This window comes from Hippocampus comes, unplaced genomic scaffold (genome assembly GCF_001891065.2).
Source record: "Hippocampus comes isolate QL1 unplaced genomic scaffold, H_comes_QL1_v1.1 scaffold57, whole genome shotgun sequence".
NCBI lineage: Eukaryota > Metazoa > Chordata > Actinopteri > Syngnathiformes > Syngnathidae > Hippocampus > Hippocampus comes.
Window position 1 is genome coordinate 506,770 of NW_017805039.1, and position 17,155 is coordinate 523,924.

The following is a 17,155-nucleotide window of genomic DNA, read 5'->3' on the forward strand; positions in this document are numbered from 1 at the left end:
CGAGAGCGAAAAGACCGATATTGCTCATGCGGCGTGGCCTTAACTGGCAGCGTGACTTCTGCCCCGTCTGAGCAGCTCGGTCGCCTGAACAAAGTCTCTTTTATGGAGGAGATGCAAGCGGGGGGGGGGGCTCCCAAGGCCCGATTCCTCGTCGTACATTAGTCGGGCCTGCTTTGAATGTCAATTGAAGGAGTTGAGAGGATGGCATTCATGCACGTTTAGTGTGGAACCCTATAAAAGCCAGAGAAGTGTATATATTTAATTGCCCGACACCTGCTTCTACTTGTGCTTTTAATCTACACGCAGCAGAGAGAGGGTGCGGTGTTACAGTGGAGTGAGTGTGCACTTTGAATACAGATGCACCCCCCCCCCCCCCCACACACACACACACACACATTTTTTTTTTTTGCATAAGGTTTGAAAGGATGAGAGCTTACAGACATGGGCTGTTCCTCATTGCTCTTTCTCTTTGCCGTTCTTCCCTTTCTATTATTTTTCGTCCAATGGAGCTGCTCCAGCTACAACTTCCACAACTGCTCACCGACTACATGGCGCTCAATTTACAGCACGGTGTTTTTGTTCCGACTGAGAAACACGATTTGTCCTATTTTTAAACCCGGTTGCTGATGGCTTTTGTGCGTGTGAGTTTATTCCAGCACCACAGAGAGTATCTCCAGAATACGCCAATTTTTTTTTTGTCTCCCCCCCCCCCACCACTTCTTCCCATGACAGTCCCGCCTCTTTGATCCCTTCCTCCTCCCGTCTATTCTCACCTTCTTTCGGGTTGTTCTCTGCGACAGAATGCAGTTTTCTAACGTCAAACTCAGAAGAATCGCCGTGTTTTTCAACCAATTGGAGGTGGAGACAAACCACTGTTGTGTTTTGTCCGCTGTGGGTCCGTGCGTATGCACATGCATTTACTTTCTTACCTTTCTTTTATAATTCATGTTAAAAAAAAAAAAAACTGTTCAAAAAAAATCAAGGAACATAAAAGGAAAAAAAATATTTCAGTATTTATCATATATGGGAAAATCAATGTTCAAGTAAGATTATGAAATCCAAAGTTCCACATACAGTTTTTTCCACTCCGTATTGGAACGTTTACATGTTCTGTGCAATTAAAAACATGGAAATGCATAGGCAAATTGTTTGCATGGTGTTGGTGAAATAAAACTGTTTTTGCAGTATGTTGCTGTGAAATAAACGTCAGATCACTTTTTGTGGCAAATTTATGCCAAAATCCAGCTAATTCCAAAGCGTTCGCATACACCGAACAAAAGTTTTTGTTGAATTTATTCCATTTTATTTCGTCAGGTGGTGACACAAAATAAAGTCATCCGGATCCAGATAATTTTTTTTAAAAATAGACCGTACATCTACTGAAAAAATAATGCATCTGCATTCGGATGACGAGATTTTGTAAAGTCAACAGTTTTTATTTTCTGTGTACTTTTTCTTGCAGCTATAGACTCTTGGGTAATTTTTGAATAATAAAAAAAAAAAAAAAACACGTCTTTGCTCTGGTAATGTTAGGACAACGGATAAAGATTGGCGAATCAAAGTCATTGCTGCTTAAGTGGGGAAACTTCTTCAAGAAGAAAAGCTTCACTGCCTTTATCTGCATCGGCGTTGAGTAAGATAAAGATCATACGGCCTGAAGGAGAGCAAAATCGTTTCACTTGTGGCTAAAAAAAAAAAAGCATCATTCTCACATAGGGGAGATGTTTTCTTCACACAAGTAAGGCCCATCAAGGCAAAAGATGAATTGGAGTCAATCATATCTTCATCTGGAGGGTGAAAGAACTTCTGACATGCTCCGGGTAATTGTTATTAAGAGCTGCTGAAAGGACACCAAAACAGAATGAGGATGGCGGGGAGAAGACCCTAGCAACAGGGACAGGATGAGGAACGTGTGAAGGAGTGTGTGTGTGTGTATGTGGAGGAAAGATGCAGAGCATCAATAAATAATGGGCCCACTGAGGAGGTGGAAATATGGGCCTCGTTATCTTTGCGCCGACGCCTTCATTTGCATGTGCACAAATGTGGCTGCCGCTAACCCGCTTGTGCTCACATTCAGCGCATATGCACACACACACACACACACACACACGGTCTTGGACCAAAATGGCCTACTGTATGCATCCTATTTTTAGACAGTGGTGTGTTTTGTTTTTTTTTTCCTCTCGTGCACATTCATAATTTCATCTTTACGGTCCTCACTATTATTTGTCGCAGCGGACGTTCGGTCTCTGAGGACGTGGGAGTGTTGTCATATTAGAAAACTGAACAAGAGAACTCTTTTATGGCACAACAGCGGTTTATTGAGGTAATGCAATCATTTGGCAAAATACAGTTGGGGATTGACTACTGAAGTTGATTTCTGACCCCTTTTTATTTGGTAGTTGGGTTTAAATCAGTAGAACGAAAAGTGTCAACTGTATGGTTTGTGAGATTTTTATTTAGGTCGGAAAATGTTTTTCACACTCAAACGAATGTAAGCAATTAATTCACGATAAAATATTCTATTTTCTCTTTCAAGAAACTCCATTCAGTATTTCCCCCTTGGAAATTCTTTCTTTCCACTAATGGGTTATATTGAGGCTCAAATGGACCTCATGCAAAATTCCGACAATGTCAGCTCTCCTGGAGGCTACGCAGCCTCTTTCTGGATGAACAGACTTTTTATAGAGCCATTTCTGTTGAATAAAACTATCTGCGGTAAACCAAAACGGCCCTTAATAGCACTGTGTTATATATACACTTGCTACCTTTTTGCCATGTTAGTGACTGAATTCTTATGATGAAAAGCAAAACAATCCAGCTTCGATTTCATGAAAATGTGTTCTCATTAAACCTTACAGATATGACTTTAACATTTATTTTATTTTATTTTATTTTTTGGTTGTGGCAGAACAAAAAGTATTTGCTCATGTAGTTTGCATGACCACATCAACACGGAAAGACTTTTGGGTCCATTTTTAAAGACCGTATGTGAACTTGGTGTGTGTGTGTGTGTGTTCTGTATTAGCAGACGTCAACTCCTACGCAGGTCAGACTACGGTTTATTGCGGAGGATGTGTTCCTGACCTACCTGTGATAGGTGAAAATCCATGAATTTGAGAGAGCCCATTAAAAAAAAAAAAAACAGTTAAAATTGGTTTGCTTTTATATTCCCGGTTGACTTTTTAAAAATAGTTGTTCGTCCCTGTTCTCATGCTCTCGCTTCTCCAGCCAATTCAACATTGATGATTTAAGCACCGAAATGTTCAACCGAATCATGTCATTCAATCGAACAAAAGTCTGCGAGCTCAATAATAATAACCTATAATGTAAACTGCTGCAGATGGGGTACCGGAAACCAACGTCGATTCTTTATTGTTCCTTCTAACAACTGCTACTTTGTCATACCCGCAGCAGTAACACGACTCGCGGGCATATATTCTCTCCGCTTGATGGGAACAACCAATATTAAAACAGCAAAACACGGTGAGGCATCCCCGTCTCGCTCTTAATTACACTGCATTCACTCCAGTATGCTGCCCCACATGTTGCAGAACAACATGGTGCCACACCGATGGCGAGCAACCCCAAATTTGGACTCGCCTGTATCCTGTAAAAAATAAAATCAAATCATTTAAGAAACGATGACTTGAAAATTGGTGTGGCAGCGGGGGCCACAAATAATGAACCGTGATATAGGAAGTGAACTCTGTACTTGTACTTGCAGTGTGTGGGTGTGGGTGTGGACATTGGCTCTGTTTCTTGTTGGCGTGTCAAGTAAGCCGGGATAAAAGCTAAGGGGGCGCAGTGATTTAGTAATTAATATTTTACTCCGTCTGCCACTCTGCTCGGAGACTGCGAGGAGGAGGCTGCGTCACGGCGACAAACGAAATGAGGGAGTCGCCTAATGAGAACCGACTGTAAAATAGATGAATTTTTTTTTACACAAGCCACTCGTGCGAGATGGACAGTGTCACTAAGGGAAATCATGTGATTGAATCCGCGGAATGGGATGAATTCAGTGTGCCGCAAAAGCCGGAAATTGTGCTTTTGACACATCCCGCTGATCTGGCCGTCGCTCTGCCTTGCGTCGGAGCGTTTTGACAAGCCACTTGTCACTGCTGGGAGAGTAGCGCTCTTAAAGCAGTCATTATCCCGTAGGACTTCTTTGCAGGGGGCCAAACAAAGGCGGCAGTGAAATTGCAGCCTGCGTCGGCTCACGGGGGTCCTACTAAATATCGATTGCAAACATGTCGTAAATGATTGGGGCGCAGTCATTTGCTCTACCCCAATAAACATGGCACTTGTTGAGAAAACACAATTGCTGCGAAATACCCAAATGCGGGCAGGTAAGCTGTTGGTCTGTCGCTCGGGTCGAAAGGAGAAGACGTGGCTCCAAGTCAACAAAATGAACAGGACGGTTTGGCAATGGCATGTTTGTTAATTACCAAGTCCTTTTTTTTTTCTCAGGAATTGAAGTTCTTTACCCTTTTTCTTCCAGGGAACAGGTTCTTGCTGACCTCCTTTGGCGCTCTATACATCTCAGATGTTCAGAAGGAGGATGCCCTCTCCACCTACCGGTGCATTACCAGGCATAAATACAGCGGGGAGACGCGCCAAAGCAATGGAGCCAGGCTCTCTGTAATGGGTGAGAGAGAGAGAGAGAGAGAGCTTCTTCCGGTTTTCTGTCTAAATATTCTTAGGGCGTCGGTGTCAAAGTGAAGGCCAGAGGGCCACATCCAGCCCCACAGTGATTGAGGCACAAGGAAAGCGTTCCACGCTTATTCAAAACTAGCAAAAAAAATTATGATTAAACACAGGCACAATTATGTGATATGATGAGACAAGAAACGCAACTGCCTCGCAATCGAACCACATGCCGAGTCCAAGTATGAATTATACCAGTGTGGTGCATGGCCAACTACTGTGGCATTTTAACAGCCGCGTTCATGATCTTGCTATCCAGTAAAAGCAAATGCCAACAATTCACTGGGCTCCAACTGTTACATTTCTCTGCATTCATTTCCCTAAAAAGAAGACAATCGATTGACGCTTCACTTTCCTAAACAGAAAAGATTTAAGCCGTTGTTCTATTTTGAAAAGAGTATCACATATGTGCACAATAGATCAACTTAGATGATTACATGTGAACAGAAACATGACCTGAAAGCCAAGTTGTGTTCCAAACCCTGATTTTTGGCACATTGTTAGACACAAACTCCCAATTAAAAATGGATGTGGTGCCCCCTGAGGGCCACCAGAACGACACTGTGGCTCAAATGAAAACAAGTTTGGCACCTTAAAATTAGGGGATAATCACTGTCTGCTGTACCGCAATTCCTAACACACAGAACACAAGTTTGTGGCAGAACAAAAAGTTGCTGTAATTGCTGTACCGCAATTCCTAACACACAGAACACAAGTCACAATTTATTTATGTTTTATTTTGATCTTGGGCATGCATTTCTGGTTAACTCCAAATCTATCTAATCTTTTGATCTCGACCCTCCAGACCCCAATGAGTCCTCACCCACAATCCTGGACAGTTTCCAATCAGGGGAGGTGTATGCAGGCCAGAGTATCGAGCTCCCCTGCATAGCAGGAGGTTACCCCAGCCCGACTGTGCGTTGGCTAAAAGATGGCCGACCGCTGCCCTCGGACGCCCGCTGGACACGGCGTTTGACGGGGCTGACCATCAGTGACCTGCGACAGGAAGACAGCGGCAACTATGCATGCGAAGTCACCAACAGCTTTGGCTCGAAGGAAGTGTCTGGACAGCTTCACATAATAGGTGTGTGAGCACCACACACACACACACACACACACACACACACACACAAACTGACAGACTACCGCGCTCTCTCTCCTCCAGCTGGCAGACAATTACATTCACACAGTCCTCTCCTTTTTTTGGTTTCAGGCACTCGTATTGCGCGAGTGTCTGTAACAAACACCGTGCGAGCTACTGTATATGATGCCCCAACATGTCAGGTCACAGAGTGGGCGACAGGGATGTAATTTCCTCCGACTGAAGCCATAACACAGCTGCCAACACGACTCAGCATCACTGAGGAGGAGGGTGAGGAAAATGGTGGCCGAGACCAGGGGGTTGTCGACGAGATGAGCAGATGTCCCAGCAGGGCCAGGGCCTGAATGACATAAACAAAGTAACGCCTTAATAGTAGTTTCGAACTGCGAGGTAAAAAAATGTGTAAGTATACTACTAAACAAAGACGAGACGGGCAGAGAATGGGGAAGCGTTCAACTTTGCCACTGGGCACATCATGGCAGCACACTCTGTGACTTTGACAGGATGGGGTGGGTAAGGGGGGGGGGGGGAGGGGGGGGGGGGAGGGAGTGCTTGGAAGGCACAGCAATGCCCCCCAGCACACACCACCAGCTGCCTTATTGCTCACTGACATTTGCGCGCGCACACATAAGTGGACATAGATGCGAAGCGATATCTCCAGCTGCTTTTTAATGAGTTCGTCCAACTGATTGAGTCGGCGCTGCTGATTGTGCCCTCGCTCCTTTTCTAACCCTGCGTTGCGAATGGAACTATACACTGTGATCATAAATCTACGTGTCACGACGTGATGAGAGAATTGGTTCCACAATTTTTTTTTTTTTTTTTTTTTGGTAGATTAGGCATCAAACTCAATTACCGGTGATTTCTACATGGAGCGTTTTCATTTGCGGTACGTACGTCTTTCTTTCAGATCCACTTCGAGTGACCTTATCGCCCAAGAACCTGAAAACGGGAATTAGCAGCACACTCTTCTTCACCTGCACTGTGGAAGGTTCTCCGGAATACACCATCAACTGGTACCGAAACACGGAACCCATCTTCCCCGACCAGCACATCTCCATCCAGGGTCAACACAATGACACCCTGCAGATCACCGCAGCACAAAAGTTCCACTCTGGGGCCTACCAGTGCTTTGCTTCACGCAAGGGCCACACATCTCAGGACTTTTCCATCATTCTGCTCGAGGGTATGTCGCAAGAGACCCCAACAAGTTCCGATTCTGTGCAAATGAGAGATGTTAAAAAGTGATTCACCTTTGCCCCTTTTTGTTATCAGACGGTACCCCTCGTATCGTGACGTCCTTCAGCGAGAAGGTGGTGAACCCCGGCGAGCCTTTCTCCCTCGTGTGTGAGGCCAAAGGAGCACCGCCGCCTTCCATCACCTGGACGCTCGACGACGAACCCGTGGTGCGAGACTCCACCTACAAGACCAGCCAGTACACCCAGTCCGACGGCCTGACCGTGTCCCACGTCAACGTCAGCAACCCGCTCATCCGGGACGGGGGAGTTTATCGTTGCGTCGCACGCAACTCGGCCGGCAGCGCCGAGTACCAAGCGCGCATAAACGTAAGAGGTGCCTGTCTGCTTTTCAATATAAATGCACTCTAACACCCCATTCTATACCACAACAGTTCAGCTAGTGATAGATGTCTCAGTTCTAGCGATGTGTAAATACACTGATACCTTGACTTACGGGTGGCCCAATTTCGGCTTTTTCCTGTTATGAGTCATCGCATCGCCAATTGGCTTATTTATTTTTTTGCGCTTTGTGCTGCAAGCCAAAATTTTAATTGGTAGCTTGGGAAAAAATACAGATGCAGTCATTTATTGAAGGTGCCAAACAGTCAAACACACATGAAATGAGGACATTGCAAGGAGCTGCTATAGGTCACAACTCACACCCAGACGCTCACACACACAGACTACAGACCGGTAAATATTGTTTTATGTGCAGATGTTGTTGGTACTCCCATTAATGTATACTGATGCATGAAATTAATTGACAAAGGTTAAAACAAAGGAAATTTTGGTTGTAGTCGGTTTTATAAATGTCAGATGTTGTTTTTGTTGTGGGTAGTCGCGTTTTTATTTCACAAGTTATTATAGTTATTTCCTCTGTTTTTGTTAACAAGAATAACCTTTCGATACAGTTGTATTTTTCTTTATAACATTTTATGGGGGGGGTCGTGTGAGGGGCTGGAATGGATTATTGGCATTCAAAAAGGAAAATTGATCTGATATATGAGTTTCAAGCTCGGTCATGGAAGGAAGTAAACTTGTAAGTCAAGGTACCACTGTGCTTCATTTACACTCGAAGTAGGGTTACGGTAATTAAAAACAACTACAAATATCCTCACTCAATTTTAGCAAAGGGAGCAAAACTAACCTCCCTGTAATCTCTCAATTTACCCCAATCACTCTGTCCATCGACCTTTATCGCTTCACCTTCTGTTTCCATGGCTGCTCCATCTCTCTGCCACGACCTCCCTCACCTCATCGGCCCGTCTTTCCGACCACTGTGTCCGCCCCGCCACCCCACCCCACCCCCTCCCTCTTTTCCCCCGTGTCTCCAGGTCCACCCCGAATCAGACCCATGCGGGACATGACGGCAGTGGCAGGCAGGAACACGTACATAACATGCCGTGTCATTGGGTACCCTTACTACTCCATTAAGTGGCTGAAGGACGGCATGCAGCTGCCCGATAATCACCGCCAAGTGTTGTTTGACAATGGCACCCTGCGGCTGACGGACGTGCAAAAGGGTGCTGATGAGGGCACCTACCTTTGTAGTGTTCTGATCCAACCCCAGGTGTCAATCAACCAGACCGTGCATGTTACTGTTAAAGGTAAGTGGATTCAGAGGTCGGTTTGTACATTACTGTTCATGCAGAACAGGGGCACCCGTTCCGGTCTATACCGATAAGAAACCACATCTTGCAGTTTGTGCTGTCCGATATGATCTTTTCGTTGTAACACTGAGGAGTGATTCATTAATAAACATTCTCATGCTGTTTCCACGTCCGCCTTACAGTTCTGACCATTCGGCCTCCCTGTGTGGCATTTTCATGTTTGATTAATTGAAGACTCCAACTAAATTGTCCGTAGTTGTGAATGTGGCTGTGTGTGCGGTAGTTTATCTTTTCAGTTAGGTGCCGTGCGATTGGCTGTCAACCAGTCGAGGTTGTACCTCATCTCCTAACCTAAAGTTAACCTATTCTTTTGCTTTAAAGAATACTCTCAAGCTCACCTGCGACCCTAATGAGGGATGAACTTTCCCATGAATGTCTTAGTACCGTCTTTGAGTGAGTGAGTGACTTCCTTAGCCTGTCCATGCCTGAATAGTTTCTGTTTCAAGGCACAGTGCTTTTCGCACCCAGTTTGCCATTCAAACCGCCTAATGTCCATGACTAGTACTGTTTATGTTATTATTTTTTTATTGGGGAATGGGGCATATGTGATCGAAACCTGCCAACTCGGGGGGGCCAACAACGACTGAAATGCTTTTTCAGCTGTGAGATCGTTTTGATGAAAGGATTTTAGCTGCTGGGATATTTTGTTTTGTTGCCGTTTTGGTTGACCAGGGATGCCGTCTGCAAAAAATGGTCCGTGCCCTATTATCCCCCTTGTAAACAAAAGAGCCACTTTGTTCAAATCGCCATAGTTTGGGTATATTTCTTGTTTTAAGGGTAGACTTATTGACTCATTTTGTCTAAGAATGGGGAAACGACAGTGGCTGGGCAGCTGCAGAGGTGTTTAAGGGTGTGTGCATGCGCCTGCGTGTGTCTGATTTAATTAGATGAATAATAATGAAGCCTAGATTAAATCCCCCAGATGTCTCAGCTGTAGTACCACCGCGCCAACCTCCATTACTATGGCAACAGAATGACTTCCTCCTGCCAATTGGATCCTACCCAGAGTAGCTCTTAGGGGCTACAGGAGCTGGAGGTGCAGGGGTGTGGGGGGGGCGGGGGGTAACGGGGCAAAGAAGGGGGCCCCCAATGACCTTCTCTCAGTGTAGCTGCCGCTCTTTCGCATCTACCCACTGTAGAGTAGCTGTTAGGGGCTGCAGGGGCTGGAGGTGCAGGGGTGTGGGGGGGGGGGTAACGGGGCAAAGAAGGGGGCCCCCAATGACCTTCTCTCAGTGTAGCTGCCGCTCTTTCGCATCTACCCACTGTCATTTTTCAGCTGTTCTTCTCTCCCTCCCCTAGTGCCACCTCTCATCCAACCCTTCGACATCCCCTCGACCTCAGTGGGGAAGCTCATCTACATCGCCTGCGTCGTGTCATCCGGGGACATGCCCATACGTATCACCTGGCACAAAGACGGCCAGCTCATCGTGCCCGGGCCCACCTCTGGCGTTGCGATCGAGACCAAAGAGTTCATGAGCTCCCTCCAAATTTCCAAGGTGACACTAAAACACAATGGAAACTACACCTGCATCGCCAGCAACGCTGCCGCCACCGTCAGCTGGGAGCGACAGCTCATTGTTACCGGTGAGGCATTAATATATCAGCTCAAAATAGCTGAAATTGCTTTGATATGTTCGGGACTCACCCATTTCATGGAACTAAGTTCAAATAAGTTGAGTGCAACTTTGTGTTTCTCAGTACCACCGCGCTTTGTGGTGCAGCCCAACAACCAGGACTGCATCTACGGCAAAGCCGGAGTTCTCAACTGCTCTGTGGAGGGTTACCCGCCCCCAAAGGTGATGTGGAAACACGCCAAAGGTAAAGTCATTGCGGCATTCCCAGCAGTTAGTTCTACAGCCGCTCAAATAAAGAAGAAAGTAAAAAAAGCGTTTGGTCGTGCAGGTGTAGGAAACCCCCAGCAGTACCATCCAGTCCCGCTAACTGGTCGCATCCAGATCATGTCAAACGGATCGCTGCTCATCCGACATGTGCTGGAGGATGACCGCGGATACTACCTGTGTCAGGCCTCCAATGGAGTGGGCTCAGACATCAGTAAAAGCATGATCCTCACTGTCAAGAGTAAGTGTCAATCATTTCCTCTGGTTTGAACACAGCTTCTTTTTTTTTTTTTCACCGAGGTAATCCTGAGATTTCTGGTGGGCAAATTGACTCGTAATCGATGCATTTCTGCCCAAGGGTAGTATTCTGTGGACCGAACCTAATCAAAACCATGTCTCTGTCCTTAACGAGGGCTCGATTAACTCTTTGAAGGATGTGTTTCATCCGCCTGTCTGTGTACTGCTCAATGTTGTTTTGGGTGGGGAAAGCACTGATGAATTAGTGATGAAAACAAAACCACAAGAACCCCTGTAATCAATAATCCATGTCTGAGCGGAGAGGAGATCGAAGCGAGGGTGTGGAAAGAGGCAGGCACGAAAGATGCCGCCAGCGGGGCTTAAAGCGTGAAATGGATGCGGAGGGGAAGCAATGGAGATGGCGATACGTTTGTAATATATTCTCGGTTTCCATCACTCCTTCCCTGCACCCTCGTCTCATTATGCCGTGTCATGCCATTTGTCACACTGACGCCGCTCGACGGTTCTTCTCAGTTCCCGCAATGATCACCAGCCACCCCAACACCACCATGGCCAGGAAGGGCCAGACCAAGGAGCTGAACTGCACGGCCCGAGGCGAGCAGCCCATCATCATCCGTTGGGAAAGAGGGGACACGGTCATCGACACGGAGAGAAACCCCCGTTATTCAATCACCATCAACAAGAAGGGCGATGAAGTCATCTCCACCCTAAAGGTCAAATATTGAGCGCGTTGTGCATGACACGGCTGATGTCTTTATGCCCGTGTGCGGCCGGGGAGGAAGAATTATGTTGTTTTTTTTTTTTAAATAATGAAATACATAAATAATTCAGGAGTATGTATCGAGAAAAACTGTTTCAATTGTACAGAGTCATTTTGACAGAAAGATTAGCTGTTAATCTGCATTATCTCTAAGAATTGGCATAGACTTTCTCAACTCAATGAAAGACAAAAAGTGACAAATATGTTCCGGAGTTGCTAATGCTGGCGTGTATTTTTTTTTTTTTTTTTTGTCATTTGTGATTTTTGCTAATTAGAATCTTTCATGCTCACAGCTGAACCCCGCAGACAGAGGAGATTCTGTCTTCTTCTCTTGTCACGCCATCAACTCCTATGGAGAAGGTCGAGGTCTCATCCAACTCACTGTGCAAGGTATCGTGTCTCAGAGCGAAGAAGACAGCACTCTTGTTTGGACTCGAAATCGAACGGAGGTGTCTGGTCTGACAAATTCTGTTTTTACCTATGCACAGAACCGCCAGATCCCCCTGAGCTGGAAGTAAGGGAGGTGAAGGATAGGAGCATGAACCTACGCTGGATCCAAAGGTTTGATGGCAACAGCATCATCACAAGCTATGACATTGAGTACAAGAACAAGTCAGGTAGGTACACCAAATCAAAGCCTTCGTGACTAGTTTTGATGATCCGTTTAAAAAAAAAAAAAATCTAAATTTCTCCATTTTTCAGACTCCTGGGATCATATGTACACAACCAGAAACATCTCGCCCACCAACAACCAAGCCAACATTGTCGAGTTGCACCCGGCTTGTGTGTACAGCATCCGCATGTATTCCTACAACAAGATAGGCCGTAGCCTTCCAAGCAAAGAGCTGACGATCAGTACAGAAGAAGCACGTAAGTGATCTTTCTCTCATGTTTAAAAAAAAAAGAAAAACCTCCGAATTTTGACATTCTTAATCTATTCAATGTCTCGCCTTCAATAGCGCCTGATGGGCCGCCAATGGATGTGATCCTGCAGCCCATGACATCACAGAGCATTCGGGTCACATGGAGGGTAAATTACAGACCATATGCGTTATCTTAACTGTCGAAGTTGATGGGAGAAGCCACTGATTCTGCATTGTGTTTGGAAAAAAAAATTCCCACTCTCCTTGCTCTTATACTGAAAGAAATGTGCAGATTGTGAGATTTCACTTGCGTTCACAGCTCAGACACACCAAGTATTAGTATTGATGAGTCCATTTTAATTTTATCAACGCATCTCTTCAAGGCACCGAAGAAGGAGCTGCAGAACGGTGTTATCCGCGGCTACCAGATTGGCTACAGAGAAAACGGTCCCGGCAGCAACGGCCAATATAGTATCGTGGAGATGAAAGCTACCGGAGACAGCGAAGTATACACCCTAGACAACCTCAAGAAGTTTGCTCAGTACGGAGTGGTGGTCCAGGCCTTCAACAGGGCTGGGACGGGGCCTTCTAGTACGGAGATCAATGCAACCACACTGGAAGATGGTAAGGAAAACACGATCGGTGACAAAATGGACAAAATGCAAGAATGGAGTAGGAAGATCTAACGCCGACATGCATTTGTACGCACAAGAACGCTAAAAATGGTTGAATTGGATTTGTAGCACATCCCCCCCCATGATTCTCTCTTCTTTAATTAGCACGCTCGTTGGCTGGTGGAAGCCAAGGGAGAAACGTTATTATGCTCCTTTTTCACCCTGTGTTTGTCATAGTCACACACTTCTTGGGGTCAATCTGGGTCAAATATGTTCCTTAATTTTCCTCCGTTGATTCTCATTCAGCCATAACGCCGCCTGTCTTCTGTGGGTGGTGTGTCGACGGCGGGATGAATCATCATGTTGTTATCGCTGAGATAGGTCGTCAATGTATCTGTCACCACAACTGCAATTACAACAACGATTCAACAATGGCGTTCTCTCGATTTTTATCCACCCCACCCTACTCATTTGCATTTGAACCCCTTAAGGTGCATCTCTTTTCCTACTCGGATCTCCCTCTCTTCCTGTCCTCTATCAACACCCCCTCCTGCAGACACCTCTCGTCCCCGTTCTTCTCCTCCATTTCTTTAACAGCGCGCACAGAACACGAAGCCACCGAGAGCTCATTTGAGCTTATTTGACTGATTTATTCCAGCAGCGATTGCCTGTGGGTCGCGGTCTTGAGAAGTCCCTCAAATGTCAAGCGCTTCAGCAGACTCGCTACGTAGATTCCGTCGGGCCATTTTAACGACCGCAATAACCCGCACGCCTTACAGCGATAACCTAAAAAGTCCCATCTTTTCCGGGTGCAGCACTAACACTCCTCCCCCCCTGCTATGTCCCCAGTGCCCAGCGAACCCCCTCAGAACGTACGAGCCATCTCGGTCACGTCGGATGAGGCGGTGATCACATGGGCAGAGCCTCCACGGCTGACGCTGCACGGTGTGCTGAAAGGCTACCGGGTTGTGTTTTGGTCCCTCTTCCCCGACGGAGGTGGGTGCTGTGGGGGCCGAGCCCAATGGCCAATGCAGAGTAATTATCATCTAAATCATTCTAAACTTCACCAAACAATCCCCGCCCCCACCATACTGTCGATGTCGTTGACGTGTTGACCTGTGTGTACCTCATCAAGCACTTCCTCTCTCTGTGTCTCTTTTGATGTGTTTGTTGTCGTTAAATGTGTTTGTGTGTACATGTCGTATGCTGTATGTGCTTGTTGTAGAGAGTAGCGCTTAATGTTAGTGTTTATTTCGGAGCTATTCATGTTGTAGATGGTGTTGAAAATCATAAAATGTCGGTTTGAGTTGTAATACTTTAGCTCCTGTTGTTTTTGTACTTGTGTCCTTTGTGTGCAGTGAACTTACACTATGAGGAGAAATTTGCCCATAGAAAAATGGCCGCAACGCACAATTTATGTAAAAAAAAAAAAAAAAAAAAATCCTCAACTCAATTCAACCCAGTTCCTTGACACCACGAAGCCACAAGATAGCAGCAAGGCGCTTTTTGTCTCAATGAAACTCCTCAACTCATTTCAACGTAGTTGGTAGTTGCTGGATGCCAAGATGGTGCCAACGTTCTACTTTTATTGCTTTAGGCCTGAGCAGAAAAACAAAGAATTGGCGAATAAGGGAGGAGAGAGATGCCAAAAAAAAATCAGCAAATCCAACCGCAAATATGTGGAGGTTCACTGTACTGTTATGAACGAAGAAAATACAGCCAATGTGCATTAATGAATGAAATCATTCAATTATTGTCAGAGTGGGGAGAGATGCAGAACATCACAACCACACGTGAGCAGGTGGAGCTGCGAGGACTGGAGAAGTTCACCAATTACAGTGTTCAGGTGCTGGCGTACACACAAGCTGGCGACGGGGTCCGCAGCAATGTGCTGCACATCCAAACTCGTGAAGATCGTGAGTGCACACACATACACGAAATTTACAAAGATGATTTTATTCCCATACATTCCAGTGTTAAAAAATGTACAAAAGGAATAATACAACTGATGTGTTTGAGATTACAAGAGGTAGGGGAGGCGAGAAATGGGTGTTGGGTGTATCTCGAACACATGACAAAAGCTCATTTATGCTAGGAAGCTCCATTAGTGGTGCTAATGAGAATTAAGAGGCTTTGGGTACATGGCCCAGGGCTGAGCGAGGACTGGCGGGAGGAGCCGCCGGAGCCGCCGCTGCTGCTGCTGGTGGTGGTGGTGGTGGTGGGTGGGGTCTCTCTCTCGCAGCTAATAGCAGTCAACCATCATCCCGAGCCATGCATCCTTTCCATCAGCCCCCCCCCCCCCTTGCCATAGGCATAAGGATTAACTCCTCTTGGATTAGAAAGAATTAATTTTGTGCTTACACCATTGGAGGCAGGATTATTGTCAGATCCACGACTGTGTATAGAGGCGGGTGGGGGGGGGGGGCATGGGTGGCAAACAAGGGCTGAAGATAGGAAGAAACATCATCCAGCCTATTGTGTGTTTCGAGGACCCCCCGTGCCTTTTACTCTCAGTTGTCTCTCTCCTTATCAGTACAATGGGCCATAATGCACCAATCATGTAGGTGCCTTTGTGCTGTTCCTCCTTATCCTGACATGGGCCACACATGGTGGACGACGGAATATTTTGCTCGCGTGGCATCCTTGGCAGATATTCTGGGCAGCAGATGGGATTGACCTCCTGCCACACCCACTCTACTACTCTCGCATGGAGGTTCATTTATGACATTGTGCCTCCCCGTTGCCACCCATCCTCACTCCCCCGGGGATCAGCAGCTATCAAATGCTTCACCCTTGCCTTCGCTTGTAAAAGCTGCCCTGTTACATCCTCTCTGAGTACCGAGTCACTGACTGGCTGAATAGCGGGATCAGGGAGGCCTACGTTTTCGGGGGGAAAAAGGAATCGGTGATGGATTTACAGAGGCTTGGCATTACACTGCAGTGCCTCTTTCTGTAGCCCCGAGATGAGGCCCACTGTCGGGCACGCCTAATATTTATGTCTGGAATTGAATAGGTTTGACACTGTGAACCCTTCACTCTATAGTTTCGGAGACAAAAGCCTCACTCACACGCTGCCCGGCGCCATCGTGTGTTTACTGTAAAGTGCGCATGCATTTTAAACTCCTTGAGTCCTTGGCTTGATTACTAGCAATTGAGCGTATTAAGCTACATCCAGTGTCAAGCTGAAGTGGCTGACAGAGGATCAGACATTAGTGTCTAATCTGTTTGTGGGTTTGCGAGTTAGGAGAACGCTGGGTGTCACCGTGTCAGAACTGCTGACCAAATGTCTCAATGAACATATGTCACCCCTGGCCGTGCAAAGGCACTTCTTTCCAGTCCTTCCGAAGCTGATTAGTGAGGGATAAGACTAAAAAGCTGCAAACAAGCCTGATCACTTTAATAGACGCCCGACACTCAGCATGGAAAGGATAGTGCAGGAAAACACACATGGGTGTCGTGAATACGCAGTACATGCATGCCCTGCTAATCTGCCTCCATGTTTTCTGTAGTTCCCGGCCCACCGGCTGGCATCAAGGCAGTTCCTTCGTCTCTTAGTAGCGTGGTCGTGTCCTGGTTGCCTCCCCACAAGCCTAATGGTGTCATCCGCAAGTACACCATTTACTGCTCCAGCCCGGGGTCTAGACAGCCGGTAAGCGACTCAAAAGACAACAGAAGAACATGCTTTTGGGGCGGCGTTCATATCAGACAATATGAGAATTTGCAAGCTTGCTACGAATCTAATCACCGATTCAAATTGTGTTAAGGGAACCTGCAAAAATGCGTGTGTGTTTGTCTGCGTGTCTTTTTGTCACTCTTTCACCGTGTTTGCGCCATCGCCTCATTTCCTGCCCTCCCAGATGAACAGATGAGGTTGTCTTGGCAACGTGATGAGACGTAGATATGCAAATGAGGCAGAGAACAAGCTCACACATGCACACTGCCGCATCAGAGAGGCACACAGACATCACATTTCAGCCATTTGCTATTTATACACCCGCGTGTGGCATTTTCACTTTTGGTTATATCATGTGCGCGCGCACACACACATCACACAGTGAATTCTGATGTCTCTCACTTTTTGTTGTTATTCAAAAATGCTCCTCAA

At 46.3% G+C, this 17,155-nt stretch overlaps 1 protein-coding gene across 3 annotated transcripts in view; it reads left to right on the forward strand.

Moving 5' to 3' along the window:
* LOC109512523 (Down syndrome cell adhesion molecule-like protein 1 homolog) overlaps positions 1-17,155 on the forward strand; it is a 48,166-nt gene that overhangs the window by 21,279 nt on the left and 9,732 nt on the right. The window contains exons 4-20 of one of the 3 annotated variants that reach the window (XM_019864339.1): positions 4,502-4,648; positions 5,513-5,791; positions 6,720-6,995; positions 7,085-7,381; positions 8,382-8,654; positions 10,017-10,301; positions 10,416-10,535; positions 10,620-10,796; positions 11,327-11,526; positions 11,867-11,963; positions 12,062-12,190; positions 12,276-12,443; positions 12,533-12,603; positions 12,820-13,060; positions 13,900-14,085; positions 14,811-14,966; positions 16,560-16,699. In XM_019864339.1, coding sequence (XP_019719898.1) covers positions 4,502-4,648; positions 5,513-5,791; positions 6,720-6,995; positions 7,085-7,381; positions 8,382-8,654; positions 10,017-10,301; positions 10,416-10,535; positions 10,620-10,796; positions 11,327-11,526; positions 11,867-11,963; positions 12,062-12,190; positions 12,276-12,443; positions 12,533-12,603; positions 12,820-13,060; positions 13,900-14,085; positions 14,811-14,966; positions 16,560-16,699 — 3,242 coding nt within the window. Of the gene's footprint in view, positions 1-4,501; positions 4,649-5,512; positions 5,792-6,719; positions 6,996-7,084; positions 7,382-8,381; positions 8,655-10,016; positions 10,302-10,415; positions 10,797-11,326; positions 11,527-11,866; positions 11,964-12,061; positions 12,191-12,275; positions 12,444-12,532; positions 12,604-12,819; positions 13,061-13,899; positions 14,086-14,810; positions 14,967-16,559; positions 16,700-17,155 lie in introns of all 3 variants that reach the window. The other 2 variants (XM_019864340.1, XM_019864338.1) reach the window with 2 other exon arrangements.